General features: G+C 61.3%; 1 protein-coding gene across 1 annotated transcript in view; it reads right to left on the reverse strand.

The window, feature by feature from the left end:
• Positions 1-9,086: 9,086 nt before the first annotated feature.
• SLC39A3 (solute carrier family 39 member 3) overlaps positions 9,087-11,146 on the reverse strand; it is a 13,679-nt gene continuing 11,619 nt past the window's right edge. Inside the window, exon 3 of the mRNA XM_002761568.6 lies at positions 9,087-10,047. Within this exon, the coding sequence (XP_002761614.3) occupies positions 9,313-10,047 (735 nt within the window). The 3' untranslated portion in view covers positions 9,087-9,312. The remainder of the gene's footprint in view (positions 10,048-11,146) is intronic.

Genomic DNA, 11,146 nt, shown 5'->3' on the forward strand with positions numbered 1-11,146 from the left:
CGCCGCCACCGCGTTCCCCGGCCCGCGCCCCGCTTGGGGGGAGTCGCTGGGATCCGGGCCCCCCGCCCTGCCACGTGGCCACGCGAGCCCTCCCTGCTGGTGGGAGCGGGGCCGCTTCCTGGGAAACCCCGAGTGGGAGTCGGAAGCCCGGGTCGGGCGGAGCAGAGTCGAGCGGGGGCCGGGGGGCGGGGAGGGGGGAGGCTCTGGCGGAACTGCGGATAAACGGGGTGCAGAATGGGACCCCCTGAGGCCGGCTGGGGGGGAGGCACGCGCAGGGCGGGGAACCAGAGGGGTGCGTTGTGAACGCAATTAACTCAATTATCCACAGTCGAGGAGCAGGTGTGGAAGCGGGCAGGGGCCGAGGGTTCGGGTCAGTGGGGCGCACCTGGAGGCCCACCCATCCCAGGGGCCCGGGCAGGGGCGGGGGGTTCGGGTCAGTGGGGCGCACCTGGTGGCCCACCCATCCCAGGGGCCCGGGCAGGGGCCGAGGGTTCGGGTCAGTGGGGCGCACCTGGAGGCCCACCCATCCCAGGGGCCCGGGCAGGGGCGGGGGGTTCGGGTCAGTGGGGCGCACCTGGAGGCCCACCCATCCCAGGGGCCTGGACAGGGGCGGGATGGGGACAGAAGCAGACTCAGCACCCTGGTTTTGGGAGTGAGGGCAGCCCACGGAAGTCAGGCCTGGGGAGGCAGAGGGTGAGCAAAGGGACTGGCGAGCTCTGCCGGGAAGGGGTTTGCAGCTTCTCTGACGCGTCTGTGTGTCTACAGGAGACCATGGGCCCCCCTCCATTTTGGAGACCCAGAGGCCGAGGTTCCGTTTCACCTCATCGGGGTGGATCCCAGAGGATGCTGGACTTTGGGGTGCGGTGACCAGGCCGGAAGGTGTGTTCAGGGGTGGGCGCCGGACAGTTCCAGGCCTCGAGGCTGTTGGAGGAAGGCACCCCTTGGTGGTGAGGCCAACTCTCCGGCCCACAGGGGACTCTCTGGAGTCAGAGCAGTCCGTGGGTGACCAGTCCTGTGGCTGGTCTGGAACCCCCGTGAACAGGTGCCACAGCCCAGGGAACCCCTCGGGCCCTCAGCTCCTGGGTTCTCCATGACCCGCCATTTCTGTGGCCTCGGAGACTTGGCACCGCCTGAAGACCACTCAGTCCCCTCTCCTGTCACCACCGAGGCTGGGGCACTGAGGTTACTGTGGCTTTGGGGCTCAAAGAGCTCTATTTCTCCCTGATTTGACCCCACTCCCCCCATCCATGGCCTCCAGACCCCGTTCCTCCAGCCCTCCTTCCACTCTGCCATTCAGTGCTCCAGCTGGAACATGGGCCTCCCCTGCTCTAACGCCACCCATGGCTCCCTTCTCTCAGGTCAAGGTCCAGCTTTTCAGCCGGGCATCCACGGCCCGGCCTGAGTGCTCTGGGGGTGCACCTCCCTCCTGCCCTGACCCCAGCCCCACAGGAGCACCTCAGAGGGAGGCCCAGCCCCATCTGGGGTGCCCTCAGCCAGAGACAGAGAGCCCTGGGGGCAAACAAATCCCAGCTTCTGCTCTAGGTCGCTGCCTCCAGGGAAGTGCCCTCCCAAGCCTTGGTTCCCCCGTCTGTCAGTGAGGTCACTATTGCCTGCCGGGAGGGTTGCTGGGAACACATGGGCAGGGGGCCTACCCACGTGGGGCTGCTGGGCACCCAAGCCCTCAGATGCCAGCCCAGTGCCTTCCCAGTCCACCTGCCTGCCTTCATCTCCCTAGTGACCCGCCAGCACCGGGCAGGGCCTCAGGCCGGCCCCCTGGCTCCTCCGGGCACCAGCTCAGGCCTGGGCAGGCTGACTCATGCGTAGGAGAGTGGGCAGGGCAGTAACCACGCTGCGGCTGCTATTTATAGTTCCCGGACCAGGCTGTGGGCTGTGTGAGGCAGGGAGGCCAGGCCCTGTTCCCCTCCCGGCTGTCCCTGGGGACCAGGGGCTCCACCCCCGACCTGAGCACCCAAACCAGGACAGCAGGAGCCCCTCCCCCATGGTGGGCCGGGGAGCAGAGGGTGCGGCCTGGCCTTTGTGAGTGGGGGTGGGTGGGTGTCCAGCTCTGCCTCTCCATCATCCAAATATCGTGGGGATCCAAATATCCAAATATCAGGGGCCGTGATCCAAATGTCAGGGGCCAGGGCACCTGCACACCGGGGCACTGAGCAAGCCGGGGCTGGCACTGGGGCTCCCTGGGCTCCCAGCTGCGTCTCGTACCCCAGTCCCTCTTTGGAGAGTCCCTGGGCATCCTCAGAAGTACAGAGGTGGGCGAGGGAGGACTGAGGCCCGCTTCATCTTTGTCAAGGAGAAGACAACCGGTCGAACTCCCCAGCTCCCAAGCTGAGCAGGGTCTGCAGGTATCCACACTGAGTCTCCAGGGTGAACCCCACCGGGGGGTCTGCACATCTCCCACAAACACTGAGTGCCAGTGTAGCTGGTGCTGGGCCCTCCGGGGCCTGTATAAGGCCACTGTCCCTGCTCCCATCTGGAAACTGCAGCTCAGAAGGGAAGCGGCTTGCCAGGGTAGCCCAGTGAGGAAGAGGCCAGTCCGGATCCATCAGGCCCTGAAGCCGCGGCCCAGCCTGCTGGGGACGGATGGCCAGCCCCTTGTGATCCTCTTGCCCTGTCCCTGGCTATCTGGGGGCCTGTCCTGCCTTACAGATCTCCTTTCCAACAGAGCTGCCGGGGGCAGCGTTCGTCTGCAACATCCCAGCTTTTCACCTGCCCTGTAGCTCCACAGCTGCTCTCCTCACCCCGCTGCCCTGGCCAGGGCCACACAGGCCTCACTGAGTCCCAGCTGGCCGTGGGGGAGGAGGGCAGTGGGCTCCAGTCGTCAGGGGTCTTCAGTGGTCTTTGGACCACATGGGCAAAGCCGAGGTTGCACATGCTCCCCTCAGGAGGCAGGGTCACCCCTGGGGCTCAGTCACATAGTTGCTTTTCAAGTTTGGCATCTGTCAATCAATCGATCTATCAATCATCCATCAATCATCTATCATCTATTAATCATCTATCACTCATCTATTAATCATTTATTTTTTTCTTTTTTCTTTTTTTTTGAGACGGAGTTTCACTCTTGTTACCCAGGCTGGTGTGCAATGGTGCGATCTCGGCTCACCGCAACCTCCGCCTCCTGGGTTCAGGCAATTCTCCTGCCTCAGCCTCCCGAGTAGCTGGGATTACAGGCACGCACCACCGTGCCCAGCTAATTTTTGTATTTTTAGTAGAGACAGGGTTTCACCATGTTGACCAGGATGGTCTCGATCTCTTGACCTCGTGATCCACCCGCCTCGGCCTCCCAAAGTGCTGGGATTACAGGCTTGAGCCACCGCGCCCGGCCCTAATCATTTATTGTCTATCAGTCATCTATATGTCATCTATCATCTATCAATCATCTACTTATCTGTCTATCTATCTGTTTATCTATCTATGTATGTATCTGTCTATCTATCTATCTATCGAGACAGGGTCTCACTCCATCGTCCAGGCTGGAGTACAGTGGTGAGGTCACAGCTCAGCATAGCGTTGACCTCCTAGGCTCAAGCGATCCTCCCTCCTCAGCCTCCCGAGTAGCTGGGACTACAGGCACACACCACCAGGCCCGCCTAATTTAAAACAATTTGAGGGGCCAGGCATGGGGGCTCATGCCTGTAATTCCAGCACTTTGGGAGGCTGAGGTGGGTGGATTACTTGAGCTCAGGAGTTCAAGACCAGCCTGGGCAACATGGTGAAACCCCATCTCTACTAAAAATACAAAAAAAATTAGCCGGGCGTGGTGGATCGTACCTATAATCCCAGCTACTTGGGAGGCTGAAGCAGGAGAATCACTTGAACCTGGAAGGCGGAGGTTGCAGTGAACCGGGATCGCACCACCGCACTCCAGAGTCTGCACAAAAGAGCGAGACTCTCTCTTAAACAAATTCTGGGCCGGGCGCGGTGGCTCACGCCTGTAATCCCAACACTCTGGGAAGTCGAGGCGGGTGGATCATGAGGTCAGGAGATCGAGACCATCCTGGTCAACATGGTGAAACCCCGTCTCTACTACAACACAAAAGACCAGCTAGGTGTGGTGGCGTGCGCCTGTAGTCACAGGTACGTGGGAGGCTGAGGAAGGGGAATCACCTGGACCCAGGAGGTGGAGGGTGCAGTCAACAGACGTTACGCCACTGCACTCCAGGCTGGCGACTGAGCAAGATTCCGTCTCAAAAGAAAAAAAAAAAAATTCTGTAGAGATGAGGTCTTACTATATTGCCCAGGCTGGTGGCATCGATATTTTAAAATACAGAGACCATTTGTCAAAACCATTTGCCTTCGAAGATGGACAGGCTGGCATTCCCACACCCATTTATCTTACCCGTCACCAACTGCAGAGCTGCTCACCACTGCTCCCCCAGGCCCCAGGCCACCGTGGAAAACCCACGCCTCACAGAAGCCACCTGCCTGGCCCCTAGAGCCACCACTGGGTTCCTCTTTAACATCAGGGTGCTATGATTTTTTTTTTTTTTTTTTATAGATGGAATCTTGCTCTGTTGCCCAGACTAGAGCACAGTGGTGAAATCTCCGCTCACTGCAACCTCCGCCTCTCGGGTACAAGCGATTCCCCTGCCTCAGCCTCCCGAGTGGCTGGGATTACAGGCACGCGCCACCACACCCGGCTAATTTTTATATTTTTAGTAGAGACGGGGTTTTGCCATGTTGGCCAGGCTGGTCTGGAACTCCCGACCTCAGGTGATCCACCCACCTCAGCCTCCCAAAGTGCTGGGATTACAGGCCTGAGCGCCCCCGTCTGGCAAGGGTGCTGTCCCACAGCATCAGCGCTCCCTAGAAGGGAAGATGCCTCCTCTACTCCCAGGAGCCTCTGCTACCTCCCCACCCGCAAGGGGACCCCGGAAAGGCTGGGGCAAAGGCCGGGGAGCCTTTATTGGTGACAGGCTGCTCACTAGCTCTGTTTGAAAAGCAGACACTGCTCAGGGCATGAGCTGGGTGCAGGCTGGCAGCTGGGACAGGTGGGACGCCGCCCCCTCTCTTCTCTCTCCGGTGGGGCAGAGGGTCGGGAGCTGCTGGCCAGGACAGACTGATGGTGCGTGCCGCGGGCTGGGAGACACCGTCCCATCTACCGCAATCTCCTCGTCCCGCCCAGAGCTAATAACTTCCGCAACAGAAATGCAAACAGACACGTAAGGCCGACAGGCTGTTATTACGGCTGATTCAACCCCGCGGGCCTGGGCGCCGCCTCCTCATTCTCTCCTCTTGTCTCCGGGTCCAGGTGGGAGAATCGGACGCCATCCAGCTGTCCTCTGTGCTGAGAACCCCGCGAGGGGCTTCCTTCTCGCCCTCCTTCCCGCTGGAGGCCACCCCTGCGCCCCGCAGGGACCCCGAGTCCAAGTCCTCAGTCAGTTCTCCAGCTTGAGGAGCCGAGTGATGCCACCATCCCGGGCCCACCAGCTCTGTCCCAAGAGAAAAGCCTGGACCCACCTGGGGTCTGGGCAAGGCTGCTGGGTCTGTTTCTGGCGGGGCAGCGGCTGGGCCTGACCTGGGTCCCTCCCGCCTGTGACCTGCCCTGTCGCAGACAAGGGAAGCCCTGGCCAGGCCTTGGACTAGGGGTGGCCGTGACTCAGCCAGGAGCCCTACCGAAGGTGGAGCTGGGTGCTCTGTGCTTGGAGTCTTGCTTTTGTTTTTTGTTTTTTTTGAGATGGAGTCTTGCCCTGTCACCCAGGCTGGAGTGCAGTGGTGCGATCTCGGATCAGTGCAACCTCCGCCTCCCAAGTTCAAGCGATTCCCCTGCCTCAGCCTCCCAAGTAGCTGGGATTACAGGCACGCACCACCACGCCCGGCTCATTTCTGTATTTTTAGTAGAGACGGGATTTCACCATGTTGGCCAGGCTGGTCTCCAACTCCTGGGCTCCGGTGATCCGCCGCCTCGGCCTCCCAAAGTGCTGGGATTAGAGGTGCTGAGCCAGCGCGCCCGGCCGGAGTTTTGTTTTTTTTTAACAGGAAGCTGCCTGTATGATCCAGGAACGATCTGCCCAAGTGCTCCTGCTCTCTGTCAGCGCATGAAACGCTTGGCAGGTGCCCCGTCTCCTCCCCATCTCTCGAGAAGGGGTGGTCTGCGCCACCCACCATCACCTGCCCTGGGTCTCTCCCCTGGGGCTCGTGGACACGGGGACTGGACTGCTCTCTGGGGTGGGGCCATCCTGGGCAGTGCAGGGTGCTGAGCAGCGTCCCTGGCTTCCACCCACTCAGTGCCAGGAGCGCCCACCGTCAAGACAACCACAGACGTCCCCAGACATGGCTCGGCATCCCCTGGGGGCAGAAGATCCCCGGCTGGGAGTCATAGAGTTAGTGAGAGACCCCCCCCAGGAGGAGGACCCTCGGCTTCTGCGGGTCACGTGACATTTCTTTGACTCACGGAGTCGTGTAGAGATGGAGGAGGCTGTGTGCAGCCGGAGCTGGCCCGCTCTGCAGTGCTGTGACGTTGTTTTGAGGCAGGAGTGGTCTGTGGCTGCAGGCAGTGATAAAACCAGGCTTCCTCAAGCTGTGGCTCCCAGCACTGAGTAGCAGTGTGTCCGTGGGTAGAGCCAGAGGGGACAGAGTAGCTGGGCTACCTCACAGGAGACCTGGCCTGGCCACCGTCGGCCAAGGGACCTTGGGAATGAGCCTCTGGACTCTATGTCGGTCAGGTGAGCCGACTCTCCACATCTTTACCCCAACATGGAGATACCCTGAGTTCCTCCTCTAAGATGGGTAAAGCCATCAGTCGCGGTGGCTCATACCTGTCATCTCAGCACTTCGGGAGGCCAAAGCAGGTGGATCGCCTGAGCTCAGGAGATCGAGACCAGCCTGACCAACATGGTGAAACCCCATCTCTACTAAAAATACAAAAATGAGTCAGGCGTGGTGAGGGGAACTGCAGCCCCTGCTACTCCGGAGGCCAAGGCAGGAGGATCGCTTGAACCCGGGAGGCGGAGGTTGCAGTGAGCCAAGATCACGCCGCTGCACTCCAGCCTGGGCGACAGAGCGAAACTCCACCTCAAAAAAACAAAAACAAAAAAAAGCGGGGGAAAGCCGAACGAAAGGGGCTCAGGAGCTATCCTGCTGCCTTAGGGTCCCGCTGGCCCCAGGAAAGCTCCTCCATGCCCCCTGAGGACTCTGGGACAGAGAGGTCTGGAGGCCACAGGCTGCTCGCCCCCGCCTGCATCCTGCTTTCTGGCTGCTGCCTCTGGTCTGCGGAGGTTAAAGAAGCAGGGCCAGCCCTGAGCTCCCACCCGTGGGAGGACAGACATGGCTGATGGCACAGTGTCCTCAGGGTGGAGTGGCTGGGCCTGCAGGCATCGATGGCTTGCAGGTGGCCCAAGGGCCACCCTGGGGAGCCAGTGGCTGGTGTAGGGCAGGGCCCTGCTTCATGCTTGCAGCTGTGATGGGTACAGGTGAATGGGGACCCCAGAGCAGGTGGTGCTCTGCCCCACGTGGCTCCAGCTGGATTCGGGGAACAGGGACCCTGAGCCTTCCCGTGTGGGGAACCTGGATGTCTCTATCCCCTGCCAGCTGTGAAACTCAAGCCACAACCCCCCCCCGCACTGCAGGGACCTGGCAGCTTCACGACCCACCACCTGGGGTAAAGGACAGATGGCCCAAGGGGGTGAAGTGGGGGAGGGTGGGGCAGAACCACACCGTGTTCAGGACACCTCGAAGCTCCTACACGCATGGGACCAGGGTCCCGGTATGAGGTTCAGACACAGGCTCCCAGGAACAGGTCTCACGCTTCCAACAGCAACAGGGTAGGGACCCCCTGGAGTGCAAGTTGGGGGCGCGTCTCAGAAGCGGAGGCTGAACTCTGGCTCACTTACAGGGGCTGTGCGACTGCCCTGCCTTCCCAGGATCCCCGTGATGATGCTCCGGGCAGCCACCGCCCTCTGGAGGCCGTCCCCTCCTGTGACTGGGTCCCAGAGGAACCACAGGCCAGGACGCCCCTCAGAGAAGTCACTCGCCGGCCTGGAGCTTCCCATCTGACCAAAGTGATGGATGGGAGCCCCAACAGGCCCAAGCCCGCAGGGCAGACGGGGGCCTCTCCAGTCAGTCTTGTGGGCGGGTATAGGGAGACATGGTGGCCAGGCAGGCTGGGCATGGGGCAGAAGAAGGGTACCTTGGGCCTTGGCACCCAAAGCTGAGCAACAAGGGAGGAGGAGGGGATAGCCAGGGGCCCTCACAGCCCTGACGCAGCTGGAAGACACCAAGGCCCAGAGACGGGGAGCGGGGCTCCAGGTCACAGCGAGGCGGCACGAAGCCAGAGGAAAAACCCATCCCAGGCGGGCAGGCCGGGGCCCTTCTGTGGCTCCACGGCGGCTTTGAGCCAGGCAGAGCAAAATCCCCAAGGAAGGGCGTCCCTCCCCAGCTCTCATCTCCCCAGACCCAGCGGGGTTGCCAGGACGACAGTTGGCATGCTGGGGTTGCCACAGAGCGGGGAGCCCAGGGCTGCCCTAGCCCACGCCCAGCTGCTCGTCCCACACACTTCTGCCCCCTCGGGAGCGGCGTCCGTGTGTCTGGGGGAGGGAATCCGGCTCAGGGCCACTGTTCCACCACAGATGGGGTCTGTCGTCCTCTGGAGACCCCGGTGTGAGAACCGATCAAGCCGTCCCCGGCCCTGCCTGTGCGTCCCGGGAAACCGTGACATTCACCCGGCCCAGGGGCCACAGCAGCAGGGAGAGGAGGTGCTCCTGAGGGTGCACGAGCCATTCACGGGGAGCACAGCCTTGGGTGGCAGGAGGGACGGAGCCCAGCTGCCCCACTGCAGTGACTCCAACCTTTAACACACTTCAAGACACTCTGGGGCTCAGGTGGTGAGGTCCCGGCAACAGAGGGTGGGGGATGGGGCTCAGGGCCCCAGCTGGCTCCTCAGGCACAGGGTCGGCAGCGCAGCCCCCACTTTGGCCTCAGCAGCTGAATGCGCCATCCTTGGCTCCAGGCTAGGGGCGTGCGGCAGGGAGAAGCGGGTCGTGACCCATCTCACCTGGACCCCAGCCCTGGCCCCGGCCCTCCCGCCAGCGACTTCCCACACCCCTAGGCCGAGGCTGACATGGCCACACAGCTTTGGTAGACTTTTAAGAGAAAGAAGTATTTTAAAAAGTAGCAGTGCTCTGAGGCTCGGGGTAGAGGATCGGGGGCGCAGCCTGGTCCCGGGAGGCCCCTTGTGCACAGGCAGTGCCCAGGGCCACAGCACTCGCTCCCGGGGGAGGCGGGGCCGGGGGACGCGGCCTGTGTCCAGCCCAGGCTTCCAGAGGGCTCCGGCGGCAGCAGGGGCGGTGGCAAGGCCGCTCACCACTTGAGGAAGACCATCCCGGCCAGGATGGCGTAGCCCAGCACCAGGAAGAGGACCTTGAGCAGACGGTCACTCTTGTCCTCCAGCTCCTTGGCCAGGATCTCCAGGAAGGTGATGAAGAGGAATGTGCCGCCCGCCAGGCCCTGCAGCAACACGGAGGCCACGCTGCCCGGCACGCCCTGGGCGCTCTCGATGCCCAACCCCAGGCTGATGCCCAGGGGGATCATGGCGCTCACGGTGACCGCCAGCTTGGCCGCGTCCCGCAGGGGCATGGCGCTCCGGGCCATGCTGATGCCCAGGGCCACGGCCACCAGCGTCTCGTGGACGGCCACCCCCACAAACAAGCTCACCACCTTCTCCCCCTCCTCTTGCAGGCCCAGGGCCAGGCCCTCAAAGACCGAGTGGGCCGACAGCGCAAAGGCCAGGCTGAGCAGGCGCACGGGGCTGGCATACGAGAGGCTCTGCATGCTCAGGCTGGGGCCGTGGCTGTGGGGCTCCACGTAGAGCGCGTGGCCCCGAGCGCCCCCCATGAAGGGGCTCTCGTACTCCGAGTCGCTGCCCACGTCCGAGCCGGCATTGAAGGTCTCCAGGTCGATGAAGGACGGCTTCTCCTTGCGGAAGGTCAGGACCAGCTGCTCCAGGAAGACGGTCATGAAGAAGCCCAGCAGCAGGATGGTCTCGGCCAGCGGGTAGTCGGTGCTGATATGCCCAAGGCTCAGGACCTTCTGGAGCTGCAGCCGGGGACACCCGAGAGAGAGAGAGAGAGACCCACGCTCAGGGGTGGTGGCGACAGGGCCGGCCCAATGTCACCATTCAAAGCAAAACCCAGAAATGCCCGATCCACACTGAGGTTAAAACAAGGGGGAGAGGCCGGGCACGGTGGCTCACGACTGTAATCCCAGCACGATGAGAGGCTGAGGCGGGCGGATCACAAGGTCAAGAGATCGAGACCATCCTGGCCAACATGGTGAAACCCCGTCTCTATTAAAAATACAAAAATTAGCTGGGCGTGGTGTCGCGCATCTGTAGTCCCAGCTACTCGGGAGGCTGAGGCAGGAGAATCGCTTGAACCCGGGAGGCGGAGGGAGCAGAGATGGTGCCCCCGCACTCCAGCCAGGTAACAGAACGAGACTCTGTCTCAAAAAAAAAAAAAAAAAGTAGGAGAGGAAGGGCTGGCCTGTGATGAATTAACAACAAGAAAAAAACCAGTTGGGCGCAGTGGCTCACACCTGTGATCCCAGCACTTTCGGAGACCGAGGAGGGCAGATCACTTGAGCCCAGGAGTTCGAGACCACCCTGGGCAACACAGCAAGACACCATCTCTACTAAAAATACTAAATTAGCCGGGTGCGGTGGCTCAAACCTGTAATCCCAGCACTTTGGGAGGCCGAGGCGGATGGATCACGAGGTCAAGAGATCGAGATCATCCTGACCAACATGGTGAAACCCCGTCTCTACTAAAAATACAAAAATTAGCTGGACACGGTGGTGTGCGTCTGTAATCCCAGCTACTCAGGAGGCTGAGGCAGGAGAATTGCCTGAACCCAGGAGGCGGAGGTTGCGGTGAGCCGAGATTGTGCCACTGCGCTCCAGCCTGGCACCTGGTAACAGAGTAAGACTCTGTCTCAAAAAACACAACAATAATAATACAAAATTAGCTGGGCATGGCGGCGCGTGCCTGTACAGCCCCTGCTTCTCAGGAGGGGAGGCGGGAGGACTGCTTGAGCCCGGGAGGTGGAGGCAACAGACTGAGACTCTCTCAAAAGCAAAAACAAACAGAAAAAAACATTTTAAGGGATCATGAGGGGTTTTTTGTATTCTCTTGTTTGT

The sequence above is a fragment of the Callithrix jacchus genome, chromosome 22, assembly GCF_049354715.1.
Source record: "Callithrix jacchus isolate 240 chromosome 22, calJac240_pri, whole genome shotgun sequence".
Taxonomy (NCBI): domain Eukaryota; kingdom Metazoa; phylum Chordata; class Mammalia; order Primates; family Cebidae; genus Callithrix; species Callithrix jacchus.